The 14,645-nt window shown below is 41.0% G+C and overlaps 1 protein-coding gene across 1 annotated transcript; it reads left to right on the top strand.

Moving 5' to 3' along the window:
• Positions 1-11,118: 11,118 nt before the first annotated feature.
• On the top strand, positions 11,119-14,366 carry foxg1a (forkhead box G1a). The gene has a single exon (XM_050062690.1). It carries the CDS (start codon positions 11,411-11,413, stop codon positions 12,722-12,724), a length of 1,314 nt encoding a protein of 437 aa, XP_049918647.1. The 5' UTR covers positions 11,119-11,410; the 3' UTR covers positions 12,725-14,366.
• The last annotated feature ends 279 nt before the right edge of the window (positions 14,367-14,645 follow it).

Raw genomic sequence — 14,645 nt, 5'->3', positions numbered from 1 at the left:
GTATGTTATTAATATTTTTAATATATTAATGTTTTTTCGTTTTAATGCAAAGCGCAGTTTTAATTTAAAATGATCTTTAAAAAAATAAAAGTCGCTTTCCAGAACACAGAGGGCTGTAAAGTGGACGTGTTTTCATTCTGAAGAAATAAAGGAGGGAAAAATAGGATTCAGACACACAATAGTGAAATAAAAAAATACCGAAATAGGGTTAATAAGCATCAGTTACACCAGGAAGCAACACAAGTTTATTTTACATATTAAAAGCCTTTTAATAAACCTTTGATATCTCCTTCAAAGTAATGTGAGTTCAGTCAGAAACTTCGAGGCGGTGAGTGAGTCCGTTCTGATCTTTAATAAGACACAAAATAAGTCTTAAATTTTGCTTAAATAACCTCTGTGTTTACGATGCATTAATGTCCTTTATATCAAGTTTTTAATTTCCCTTAAATGTACTCTGACTTTGTCTAAGAGGTGCATCAGTGTCCTTTATTACAATTGAAAATATGTGTTAAGTGTACTAAACGTTAAATTCCCCTTAAATAACCTCTTACTGTGTTAAAGGCTTTATTACAAATAAAAATTAAGTCTTAAGTTTCCCTTGAATAACATCTGATTGTGTTTAAGGTGTACTGAAAGACTTAACTTTCCCTTAAATAACCGACGTCTAAGGTAGAACAATGTCATTTAGGCCTACTACATATCATAATTAAGTCTTAAGTGTCCCTTAAATAAGATCCGACTGTGTTTCAGGTGCATTAATGTTCTTTATTACAAATGAAAATTAATTCTTAAATTTCCGTTAAATAAACGTTGTGTTTAAGTTGCATTAATGTCCTTTACAACAAATCAAAATTAATTCTTAAATTCCCCTTAAATAGTCTCTGACTATATTTAAGGTTTATTAATGTCATTTACTACAAATCAACATTAAGTCTTAAATTTCCCCTTAACTAAATCAGACCGTGTATAAGGTGCATTAATGTCCTTTATTGCAAACGAAAAGTAAGTCTTAAATTTCCGTTAGATAACATCTGACTGTGTTAAAGGTACATCAATGTCCCTTATTACAATTTTAAGTGTAAACTAAAGGTTTATTTTAAGGGTTTTAAGTATTAAATGTTGCTTTATGAATCAGTTTTGATTCTTGTGTGTCAGCACCAGTACATAAATAAACGGAAGAACCATCAGTCTCTCTGTCCTCGGGCTCTGTCTGTGGTGTTGGACACATATTTGTCCCTCCAGGCCTCCGTCTGATTCGCGCTTCAACATTCAGCTCACGGCGGCAGAAAGAAAAGAAGCAGCAGGAGCTCAGAGACAGACCTGTCTGATTTCTGAAGCTGCTGCAGGAGAAAAAACACAGTTTAACCAGTTCAGTGTGTCCACACAGCTCCGGACACATCATGTCTGGGCTTATCCAAAAAGAACAAAAGGACATCATTACATTTTTATTTTTTGCAGTGAGACAGGACTGAAGCTTCATACTGCACATTATTTATTTGATTCCTCCGTGATGAAGCTCTGCAGCTTTCTGTCCGGGGCAGAATATAAAAGTGAAATGTTTTTTTTTGTTTTGTTTTTTTAAAACGAAAATGCTTTATAAATGAAATCGTCAAAAATAAAATCTCAGTTTATCATTGATTTATTTTAATGTGATTTAAAGCAACAAAAAAAAGTTAAATGAAAACTAAACGAAGAACTTTGTTCTCAGATTATGTAGAATTATATCACAGGAAACTATTTACAGAGAAATCCACCAGAACCGTGAATATAATGTGAGTCTTTCGGTCCAGTTTAGGACACATGTGATCGACACATTAAACACATCGACACACTCACCGTTCTCTTATCTTATTTTTATCGGACAGTTTTTTGTTTCTAATCATTTAAGTTTTAATAAACTTTAGTTTATAAGTAGATAATAAAGACACATTACGTCACGTTCAACAGAAATGATTATAAATACTGAAATAATAACATGAGGACATCATATCACCTGCAGAAAACACTGCAAATATATGAAGTGCGATGAAATGTCACTATGAGATTAATATTATCAGGATTCCGTTTAAACAGAGGAAATAACTTCATAATTAAGAATTTCAGTGTCTGTGTGCGGTTTGATTTCACTCCTTTAACGCGTCTGACAGTTTGAGATGTTTCTAACACGGATTTTATCAGATTCACTCCCACAAAGATTTTATCCGACTTTATATTTAATAAAACACATAAAAACTGAAAGCAGATTTATCTTTTAACTTGATGAAAACAGATCTTCATCTGTTGTACTCTCAAAAAGTTATTTATGGCAAATAATTTCTGTTTCCCTCCCTCGATCCTTAAAAGACAATAAGTTTATTCTTAAGTATTTATTTTAAATTGAATCCATCCAGATTAAATCCAATGAAACTGTAGAAAGAGCCACACAAGAACAAACAGTGGATCAAAAACTGGATGTAAATCATGTTGGTGAAGTTCCTGATTCGGCCGCTGGGAGGCGCCCTCTGCCCTCCTCTCAGCCTCCTCCTCCTCCTCTCTCTTCTTCCTCTGTGTCTGCTGTTGATCCCTCTGATTTATTTGCTCACAACTTCCCTCTGAGCCTTAAAGCCAATAATAATAACAGTGAGGCTGTTTACATGCAGCCGGCGTGTTGAGAAATCACTCAGCGTCCCTGTGTTCAAACATTCACACTCACAGGAAATACATGCTGCAGATTTACTGCCTTCATCCCTTCATTCCTTCATCGCTTCATCCTTTGATCCCTTCATTCCTTCATCCCGTGCAGGTTTAAGGGAACACTTGACAGAGCAGGGGTCAAAGGTCACAGGTGAAAGCAGGATGAAGGTTGTGGTTTCTGTCAAGAGTTTTAAAAAAACACACTAAAATATGAGGATGTCTAAAGCCCCTTAAAAACTGTATAGTTACCGTAATAAACCTTCCCATAGAGTCCCATAATCTTCCTCGAATCCCCCTAGCCTGCAAACACCTTAAGATCTCCCTTAAGAACAAATGAAACCTTTCAAAGCAGCAGCAACCCCAGTGAGCCTCCTAAATACCCCAACAAAGCCCCTTAAAAGCCCAGAAACGTCCTTAATAACTCCTGGAAACTCCTTAACAATCTGCTGAACACTTGAAGAACCTCATAGGAACTTGTAAATACCCCTGAAAATCTCCTAGAACTCCCCAGAAACCCCCAAACCCCATGTAAACTTCTAGAACTCCCCATAAAAACCAAATCTCACAAACCAAAGAACCCCTTAGGGGCTATTACGTTCCCCTTAACACGTCAGGAACTCCTTAATAACCTAATAGACCCTCTTAGACTTTGTTGATTCCCCTTACACCCTCCTTAAGAGTTAGTAGAACCTCCTCAAGAACTCATGTTAACAGCAGCTACAACTACTCACGAACCTCCAAAACCCTGCGAGAACTTTTAGGAATTCCTTACAGACCTGTGTAATGACCCAGTGGGACTCCATTAAGAACTCCCCAAAAAAACAAAAGGGCTCTAGAAACCCTTAGAGGAACCCATAGTCCCCTGTAGGTAGCTTTAGAACACCCCTGAATGTGACTACGAACCAACCAAGATTCACTGCCACCTCCTTAAGAATGTAAGGGCTGCTGGAAGCAGTTTAATAGTCTCAGGAACCCATTAATAACATTAGATTTTACTTAAGAACCCCACAAAACCTAAATGCCCTCCTGAAACCCCTTGAAGAATGGCAGGAACCCCCTTAATAACACATTGCCTCCTTCAGATAGCTTTAGAACATCCTTAAGTGACTATGGACTACCAAGATCCATTGCCACCTCCCTTAAAAACAACTCTTAAGGCCTACAGGAACCACAGGAATTCCCTGAATAATGCATCACCCCCAACCTAAGGTAGCTTGAGAACATCCTTAAAACCTTTGAAAGCAGCTACAAACTACCAAGCTCTATTGCCACTTTGTTAAGAAAGTGCTGCTGGAACCAGTTTAATAGACACAGGAACCCATTAATAACATCAGATTTGACTTAAGAACCCCAGAACCCTGTTGAGAACTCCCAGAACACCCTAACAAACCCCTTAAAGGCCACTTGATACCCCCCAGAACTTGCAAATATGCAACCCAACTGCAAGAAACAATGTTGACATTGTCCGTGTCTACAGATACGTAACATTTGTACATTATTATGTAGCGGATACATTAACTTTATATTTTAACAGCACTGTGGTAAACGTCATAAGTGGATTATGAAACAATGGGCCCCTGGGCACAGAAATGCAAAGGGCCCCACCACCTCTTAATAGGACAGACTTTGTGATGTTTTGCGTCTCTTTGTTGTCATTAAGCATCTTTATGTGGTTTTGTGTCTACGTGAGTCTCTTCGACATGATTTAGTGTCATATTAAGGTCATCTTGAGTCTCTTCCTGGTTAGTTCATATTAATTTGACATTTGACAGTTTGCAAGTGAAGCTCAGGGGCCCTCCCTAACACTCTGGGCCCCTTGACCTGTGCCAAGTAGGCCCATTCATTAATCCATCCATGGTTAAGATGTGGTTAGGTTCAGGCACAAAAACCACTTGGTTATGGTTTGGAAAAGATGATGTTTTGGCCCAGGATACCCACATTTGAGGGCGATGTCTGTAAATAACTGCTTTGTGTGGCACTATCTCTTCTGGAAAAACAGAGACAGGTCGCAAAAAAAACCCGCCATGTTTGGTTCCTTAAGGGCCGCTGGAAACAGCTATGACTGCTAAATCACAACTGGGTTTGCTGTTGTTTGTTCGTCATGTTAGAAACATTGAATGACCAGTTTTCAGAAACGAACAATAGCAACATTTTCCTCTGGCGACTGGGCTGGAATACCCCCTAAAGAACCTCTAGAACCCCTTAAAGATTCGACACCTTCCTGATCAGCCCCTCGTTCGGCTTCATTGATCGATATTGACGTCTCTGCTGAATTAAACGCTGCTGTGTTTCAGGCTGAGAGGAGAAAAACAGCAGATGTTCTGCAGGAGTGAAAACTAACAGTCTGTTTCACATCTGGATCAAACGTCTCTGTCACAGACCAGAACTTTAAACCTTGTAAAACACTTTTTCTTTCTGCGTAAGAATCAGATCTGGAACAGGCGTCGGGTTGATTAAACATGGCAGATAAAATTATCACCAGTTGGTGTGGAGCTGACAGGATGAATGAACGAAAAGTTAAAACAGATGTTCCATTAAAACCCTTGAAAATAGAATAAATCTGGAGCGATAGCTGAGATGTTGATTATGATGGAGGTCAGAGGTCGCCTTCATGTTTATTTCTCTCTGATTGAATTTAAAAATCATCTTCTTGTTCAAACACAAATATGTCATGGAATAAAAGCTTTCAGTGATAATTGCATTTTTTATTACTTTCAACAGTCAGTAAGTCCGCTGTGTACAACCTGTAAATTAATTTACCTTTAAATGAAGATCTCTGAGCATGAAGCATGTTATTGTAGGCTATTTAATAAAAAGTGTTCAAATCTGCGAATAAACTGTAACAAGTGTGTCGCCTCGCTGACAGCTGGAGGATGTACATGTATGATGTTTTCTTATAGGCTTCAGTGTCATCGACTCATATCAGACAGACTCAAAATAAAAACAGCTGGTGGAGGTAAACTCCTCTTTAATCACGTTCAGGAGGAAGTTTAGTTCCAACTTTACTTGTGTGTCAGCAGATCTTTGTCGCCATAACTTTTTTCTGAGGAAATCAAATGCTGAAACTGTGCTCTACAAGTCAGAAAAAAATTAATGGAGTCTGGTTTGGTTCTGTTTGAAGTCCTCGTTGTTAGTTGACCAACTAAACACAGCAAAAGTCAACCTTTCTCATCCTTTTTGAGCATTTAAACATGTTCTCAAATCCAGAAAAAAATGAATAGAGTCTGGTTTGGTTCAGTTTGAGGTCGTAGTTGTTACTTAACCAACTAAAAATTGCAAGAGTCAAACTTTCTCATCCTTTTTTGGCCGTTTGACCATTGTCTTAAATTCAGAAGTAATGAATGGAGTCTGGTTTGCTTTGGCTTGATGTCACAGTTGGTGGTTAGCCAACAAAAGAGGCAACGGTCAACCTGTGTTTGGCCCTTCACTGCAAATCTGAGCCTTTAAATGTGTTTTGAAAGTTAGTCTGGTTTGGTTCTGAAGTCCTCATTGATCAACCGACCAAAATCACCGCTCTCTACATTTTTATGGCATTTGAATGGAGTCTGGTTTGGTTTGAACTCCTTGTTGTTTGTTGACCAACTGAAAATGGCAAGAGTCAACCTTTCTCACCCTTTTTTGGGCGTTTAACCATTTTCTTAAATTCAGAAGAAAATGAGCGGAGTCTGGTTTGGGCTGGTTGAAAGTTGCTGGTTTGACTCTCTTGCCTCCTCTGTCAGCTCTCGTACAGTCTGCAAAAGTCACATTGCAACTGAGCTTTTAAATGTGGCGTAGAATTCAGAAAAAAAAGAACTGAGTCTGGTTTGATTTGAAGTCCCAATCATTAGTTGACCAATCAAAAGAGACAAAGAGCCGTGCTTTAAATGGCTCTTTTCAGCATTGATATCACATTATAGAATTCTGAGGAAAATGACCTTATAGTCTGGTTTCACCTGACGTCACTTGGTAGCTCACCAAAAGAGGCAGAACTCAACCTCTCATCCTTTTTTTCTAACATGCTGTAGAATTCAGACGAAAATGAATGGAGTCTGGTTTAATCACAAGTCCCAGTGGTTAGTTGACCAATCACAAGAGACAAAGAGACGTCCTTTTCAGCATTTACATTGTGACCTCAGTCTGGTCTGGTGTCACCTGATGTCACTGTTTGTAGTTCACCAACAAAGGAGGGAAGACTCTACCTCTGTCTGATACTGGGCGCTGCAAATCTGAGCCTTTATACGTATTCTAGAATTCAGAGAAAAATGAATGGAGTCTGGTTGGTGTGACTTGAGTTCCCTGTTGGTTATTGGTGGGTGAGGCAGGACAGTCAGGCTCTTTCTTATAGAGTCACACTGCACATACAAGCTTTTAAAGTATTGTTAAAATCAGAAGAAAATGAACTGAGTTTGGTTTGATTAGACACACCAGCTGTTTGTCTGTTTTAAAATTCAGAGGAAACACAGTGGAGTCAGGTCAGTCTGTAGCTGGGCAACAAAGGAGGCGACCTCTCTCAGCCACCTCTGCTGCTTCACACCGCTGTTTAAACTTGTTTTATGATTCTGAGCAAAATGAACTGAGTGTAGTTTGATCTGAGGTGCAGCGAAAGCTCATCTTTATATCTTCATTTTTCTTTTCCCAACATCAACAGAAGCCTCCTCTTCACCCAGCCTTCCTCTGATGGATCCACCTGCTGCTTTTTGTTTTAAAGGTTCAGTCTGGAGAAAAACAAATCTTAAGATCATGAAATCAGACCGGAAATAGAAACGATTCATCACCAACCTGCAGGTGAAATAAAAAAGCTCCAGTTTGTTTCAGGGTTACTCTCTCTGAGGCTGTTTTTTTTTCTCTGCACCTCCTCCTTCTCCTCCTCCTCCTCCTCCTCAGTCCTGTTTGGATGCTGCGCAGTCCTCGGCGCGCACGCACGCGCTGCAGAAAACATATAAGCAGAGCCGGTGAACGGTCCAAACTCCGCTCACATCCTCAGCTTCTGTGAGCAAACTAACAACAACAACAAACAAACAAACAAGCAGTATGTTTAGTTCAGTGAGTCACAGAGAAGCTGACAAACAAACAGCAAGTTAAAAGTTCCCCATCAAAATAAAAGCACAAAGAAAAAACAACAACAAAGAAGATTCACTTTAGGGACGCAAAATGCGCAGAAAAAAAAAAATTATTATTATTATTTCTTACATTTGGAGATAATAGTCTGAACTTTTTGGAGGAGCTTTCAGCTGACACTGCGCCGTTGAAGGCCACGAGATGTGACTGAAAGCTCCGGAAAAGGGAACAAAGAATGTTTTTCTTTGTGTGTGTGTTAATTATTATTATTATTATTATTATTATTATTAATGTAGCCTATTTTATTCAGCATTCAGCCCAATAATAAACTATAATAACTGAATTTTTGCAAAATATTTTTCTGTCCTGATATCCGGTGTCGGCTCGCTGGTTTGTGCCTTGTTTTATCCCATTTTTTCCTAAAATAAAAGTTAAAATTAGAGCTCACATGAACCTTAATAAATTTTAGCTAAATGTTTTCTTACTGTGAAAATGTCCTGATGATAAAAAGCATCAAACAAACCAATAAAACACAAACGAACCCAAAGGGAACAAATGCTTAAAAAGCTTCAGACAAACACAGTTTCCGGTAATTTGACTGTATTTTTGCGTAAATGTGATATTTTCTGTTTCTGCAACGCGTCAAACTCCTGCAAACTGAACCAAAAATCATTATTTTATGTAAATAATTCTCTCTTGTTGCTCCGCCTCCACCTGTCTTATTTCCACATGTATTATTATAATGATATTTGTGTGATGTGCAGCCTTCAGACCTGCTGAGAGAAAATAAACCCTCATCTGTGGAGCTCAGGCGGCTCAGTGACGCTTCGGTGTCTCGGTGCGTAAAAGACGAGCCTCAGCTGCTCCTCCGGGGGAAAAGTTTCCCACAGAAACTCAAAAAATAATCTTTGTTTAGTTTGTTAAACTGGAGGAAATGTTTGGTTTCTGATGGGGGGGATTTTTTTTCTGTCACATTTTCGTCTCTCTGGATGGAAACACTTTGCGTCTTTCTCTCCGTGTTGGCACATTTCCAGGTGATTTCAAATCACTGAGTCACAGGAAAATCTCCAGAGTGTTGAATTAACCCTGTTGGAGTTTTTCTAATCTGCCTCAGAATCAGAGTCTCAAACGGTCCCGAGTTTTTGTTGTTTATCAGCCACAGTCCGGATTGTTTCAGTCCTCGTGTGGAGTCTCTCTGAAGCTCTGCCCGCCTTTAAACAGTTCAGTGAACTCACAGATTCTGAACCCTGAAGCTGCACCTGCTGCATCTTCCTCTGAGAAGCTTTTATTTTGTAGAGTTCACTGCTTCTTTTTTTATGAATCAACAACATGAGTGATGTTTCATGTTTGGTCACATACGTGCAGGACTGTGTTGGCGCAGCAGGCTCTGCAGAGTAACTCAGTGATGTCAGTCGGCTGATAGTAACAGTACTGTAGTAACACTGTCAGCACTGTAACAGTAAGCAGTATTACTACACATGTTATCACCCCGGCAGCAGTAAGTGAGGGGGGAGTACTGCAGTCTCAATGTAGCAGGGACTAATAACAGAAACTAAACATAAAATCTTGTGTTTTATTTCAAATCAGTGACAAAAACATTTTATATTTGAGGAGAAACATCAGTTTTACTTATTGATGCTCACATGTTCACAGTCCGGGGGGGTAAAGATAACATGTACAAATACTGTCAGCAGCTGCTGTTGTAACATTTAATACTCCTAATAATATCCTTATATGTCATTAAAAACATGCAGCAGTGAGAAAGTAGTAGCAGCACTGATAGTATCAGTGTAGCAGGAATATTGCTTTTTTCAGCCCCAACACCACGAGACACCAACAATACAGCTGCTTTAGTTATCTGAATTATTTATATTTTATTTACTCTATTAAATATTAAACATTATTGTGTGTAAACTTTGGTTTTATTGCAGAAAAGGGAGACGCAGTAAAATATTTTTGGTGTAAAAGGAGTGAAATTTAAATATCTACTGTGTCCAAAATCAACTGGAACCACGCTAAATGTTAGATTTTAATGGTGCGGATATATAAATAGATAAAAAGCATGTTAATAAAAACCTCAAGATAATAAATAATTCTGACTGTATGACCTCAGTGTTTATTATTATAGCAGCAGCGCATGAGGGAGCAGTGGTGCAGCTTTACTGCGAGTAGGAATATTTGAATGTATCGCCAAAGCGTCAGAGTCAAAGATGAAATGTGTTCAGATGTTTTCCGAAAGAAAAAGTGAAATAAATCATGTTAGAAATATAATAATCATCATCATTTAAGGATGTTTTAAATATAATTGATGTTTTCTTAAATATCAGTCATGGTACAAAAAGGCTGGAGACACATTTTGGTGTTAAAAGAAAAAAATCTCCGCGCGTCTCCTCCGGCGGCCTCCAGCTCTCCTCTCCTCCACTCTTTTATTCATTCAACATTCACTGAGTGTGTTTCTGCCTCCGGTTCACTTCTGAAATTTTCCTCCGACGTGAAGCCGTCGGGGAGGAAACCAACAAAGCTTCCTGGAAGCTGCAGACTGACATGACACCGTGATTACGCCTCTCCGGCGCACATTTTACGCGCATTTTACGCACGGAGAATCGGCTTTGGAGAAAACAGCCCGTAGCCTTTCTGTGCCGTTTCAGTCTGCTGCGATCTGACACACAAATCACCTCCTCGTGTCCTGACCGTGTCCGCGTGCCCTCCGGATCCCCTCTCCTCTGTTTATTTTCCCTCTGAGTCTGGATGTAAACAGTTTTGAAGACGCCGAAGGGGAAAATATTTGAATCGGAGGAGTGTAAATATGAGGAGCGGCGGGGATTTGGGTGTACGCATGCACGGTGTGTGTTTTCCAGCGACGGTTTTAGTTTAGGTGGGGGAGAGGATGAGGGAGGGGAGGGGTGAGGGGAAGGAGTGTTGATAGGGGTGAGTGTGTTTTCCACGCTGCAAGAAGTGTCCGTGTTGGCGAGTCGTTTTGGGCGTGTGAGCCGCTCTCAGAGTCTCAGTTGTGTCCGGAAAAGATCAGAAAAACACAAAATTAAAGCAGAAAATTATCAGTTTTCAAATAAAGTTGAATTTATCTTACAAGGCAAGTTTTTGTGTTTTGAAAATGAGGCTAAAATGAGAAGTGGAGATAAAAATTTTAACATGAAAATGCAAAACAATAACGACAAAAAACGGAAACAATAAAAAATAAAATCCACTCTGTCAGATTTTTGTGTTTATTCTGATCAAACTGAGATTTCTAGTGATTCCATGAGACATAAAAGAGAGGCAGGGTTGGGTATTTTTTGCAGCGTGCACGGCATTGGTGGATGTGTGTGTTTCCCTGTGCGTCATGATTGGCTGAAAGCGCAGAGGACGCCTTAATATTTAATACTAATGTTCCCCTGGTTGGCTGAGGACTGGAAAGGTCCAACCAATGTTTTTTACTTGCTTTAGTGGCTGTGGCTCCCTAATTAATTGCAGCTATCTGTCTCCTATCGATGTGTGTGTACATGTGTGTTGTGTGTGTGTGTTTCCTTTTTTCTCCCCAAACCGAACATGAAATAGTTTGTTGGGCTATACTTTCTTTCTTCCTATCGTTCCCCCCTTCCGTCCTTCCCGTCCTGGTTCGCAGGCAGAGACAGGACAGATTGAGACCCAGCTGTGTTCGTCGCTTTTGGTCGTTGCCATTTTCCCCCCTCATTGCCCGGTGATGTTGGATATGGGAGAGCGCAAAGAGGTGAAAATGATTCCTAAATCGTCGTTCAGTATAAACAGTTTGGTGCCCGAGGCCGTGCAAAGCGACAACAACAACCACCAGAACCAGCATCACCACCAGAACCACCACCACCAGAACCACCACCGGCCCGGCGGCGCGGACGAAGCCGAGCAGAAGGCTCCTCTCCCGGTCGCGCAGCAGGACGGCAAAGCGGATCCTAAAAGTGACTCCTCGAGCCAGGAGAGCTGCCCGGACGACAAGGAGAAAGCGGAGGAGAAGAAGGACGGGAAAGACGGGGACGGCGGCGCCGGAGGGAAGGACGGAGAGAAGAAAAGCGGCAAGTACGAAAAACCTCCTTTTAGTTACAACGCGTTGATAATGATGGCCATCAGGCAGAGCCCGGAGAAGCGGCTCACCCTCAACGGCATTTATGAGTTCATCATGAAAAACTTCCCGTACTACCGGGAGAACAAGCAGGGCTGGCAGAACTCCATCCGGCACAACCTCAGCTTGAATAAATGCTTCGTCAAGGTGCCGCGGCACTACGACGACCCGGGCAAAGGGAACTACTGGATGCTGGACCCCAGCAGCGACGACGTCTTCATCGGCGGCACCACCGGGAAGCTCCGGCGGCGGTCCACCACGTCCCGGGCCAAGCTGGCCTTCAAGCGGGGCGCCCGGCTGACCTCCGGGCTGACCTTCATGGACCGGGCGGGCTCCCTGTACTGGCCCATGTCCCCCTTCCTCTCCCTGCACCACCCGCGGGCCAGCAGCGCCCTGGGCTACAACGGGACCTCCTCGGGCTACCCGGGTCACCCCATGTCCTACAGCACCATGCTCACCCAGAACATGGGCAACAACCACTCGTCGTTCCCGTCCTCCAACGGGCTGAGCATGGACCGGCTGGTCGGCGGGGATCTCCCCTACGCGACGCACCACCTGACGGCGGCGGCCCTGGCGGCCTCGGCGGTGCCCTGCGGCCTCTCCGTGCCTTGCTCCGGGGCCACTTACTCCCTGAACCCGTGCTCGGTCAACCTGCTGGCCGGGCAGACCAGTTACTTTTTCCCCCACGTCCCGCACCCGTCCATGACCACGCAGTCCGGCGGCAGCGGCGGCTCCTTGCAGGCTGCCCGGGCTTCGGCCTCCAATTCCCCGCAGGCTCCGTCCTCCTCCTCGCTGCCCTGTGACTCTCTGAGGCCGGCTCTGTCCGGCTCTCTGCCGGCCTTCTCCTCGGGACTTTCCGGGGGTTTGTCTGACTATTTTACGCATCAAAACCAGGGGTCGACCTCCAACCCGCTTATACACTAACACCCCCAAAACCCTCACCCCTCCACCTTACCTCACCCTCCATTCCTCCATTCCTCCATTCCTCCATCCCTTCATCCTCTCCACTCACTCCTGATGAGTGAAAATGACTGGAACTGTAAGTTGAACATTTTACACTGAACATTTACATTGTAAAAAAAATTACAAAATTATTATAAACTACCTACTATAGAAAAAAAGAGGAGAGACTTAAACTGCAAAACAAAAAGAGCAGCAGAGAAACTCACAGAAAGCAGCCCTGAAGTTTCCAGGTATTTTTTAATATTATTATTATTATTATTATCTCTTCTTCTTCTTCTCTTCTTCTCTTCTTCTTCTTCTGCTCCATCTTCTCCTGCAGTTTTAATTTCTGTGTACATAATGTCTGTTACTATAAGTGTCCGGGGTTTGTCTCTGTATAGTTACTGTCAGTCAGCGACGTGCAATGTGACCTGAGCTAAAAAACAGAGAGAACGATGATAGGCTGATTTTTTTCTGTTGTTGTTGTTGTTGTTGGAGGAGGCATTACTTTTTTTATAGAATGTGTATTTAAAATAGTTTTGTCTAATTTTGAGATTAAAAAAACCGTTAAAATAATAATAATAATATCTCTAATAGCCGGTTTGTGCCCGCATGTTTGCAGTATTATCAGGTATCATGCGGGTTAGAAAAGAAGCGGCGGAGAATGATTTTTATTTTACAAAAATTTAAACACTAATTTTTTTTCTATACAGTGAAATGTGTTTTTTTTTAAAGCGACTCCCGCCGTTAAAACCATGAGGCTGTTTATTTCCTCCATTCTTTTATTTCCCAGTTTAAAAACTGTTCATGTACTTTTATAGACCAAAGAATCGGTTTTTAGGAAATTTAGTCATTATTCAGCTGACAGAGGCCTAATGTAGTAGGAATTAGAGAGTGAATGAGTGAGTGTGTGAGTGAGTGAATAGAGGGGTGAACTGTTGCCTCCCGCACTGCAGAAAATGTCCATTTAAACGAGATTTTTACGGCAGTATTTTTTTCAGTTTCTTAAATCAGCGGAAATCTGAATGGAGTTTGGTGGTGTCGTGTTTTCTGTTGGTGCAGTTGGAGGCATCTCGCCTTAACCCGCCTCGCTTTTGATTCAGTGTTGAAGTGCGTTGGATAACACGTGAATTTAACTCCTCATTTTTGCAGAAAAATCCAAATTTTAACGCAGAAGTTTGAGCGTAAATGTCTCGTTTCTCAGATGGATATTTTCCGTGGTGGCAGACTGTGATGTGCTTTCTCTGACTGTAAACGTGATCGCCGGTAACAACGGACCTTCACGCCTCCTTCTTTTTATTTTTAATTTTATTTGTTTTGTATAATTAGTAAAAGAGAGAGAAAATGTCTATTTGTAATTTGAATTTGGGGTTTTGCTTCTTTTCTAAAAAGGAAGAACAATGTAAAGACCCGTTTGTTTGACAGAAGAAAAAATGCCTCATTATCTAATACTACTTGGAATGATTGTCCTTTAATTGTCGTCTCTAAAAACAATTTTTCATGGTTGTGATACTATTGTGGTCTTATTCTTATTCCCGTGTTTGTCGCTTACAGAAGTTAAAAAAAGAAAAAAATGTTTTAATCATAAAAAAAATAAAAATAAAAGAATAGGTTACATTCATAACTAACGCAAATCCTTTTGTCTTTTTTTGCTCCTGCCGTCCGTGTTGTCACTGATTTTATCACCAGGTACTTAAACGCAACATTTAATTCTTCTTTTTAAATCATTATCTTTAAATTTCAGAGTAAATTTGCCTCTTTTTCTGGATTTAATCTTAAATTTGGAGTTTTGTTAACGCGGCTCTGCACTGCGCAGCTTCCCAGGTGTAACTCAGATATTTGAATGGAGCGCAAACATCAGGTAAATTCACCAGAGATGGTTTTTGGAGGCCGTGACCATGAT

This window comes from Epinephelus moara, chromosome 14 (assembly GCF_006386435.1).
Source record: "Epinephelus moara isolate mb chromosome 14, YSFRI_EMoa_1.0, whole genome shotgun sequence".
Classification (NCBI taxonomy): domain Eukaryota; kingdom Metazoa; phylum Chordata; class Actinopteri; order Perciformes; family Serranidae; genus Epinephelus; species Epinephelus moara.
Note: the sequence above shows the minus strand (reverse complement) of the source record. Positions and strands in the feature narration are given on the sequence as shown.

Excerpts from the sequence above, each read along its gene's own strand:
- foxg1a (XM_050062690.1), top strand. The coding sequence starts at position 11,411 with ATGTTGGATATGGGAGAGCGCAAAGAGGTGAAAATGATTCCTAAATCG.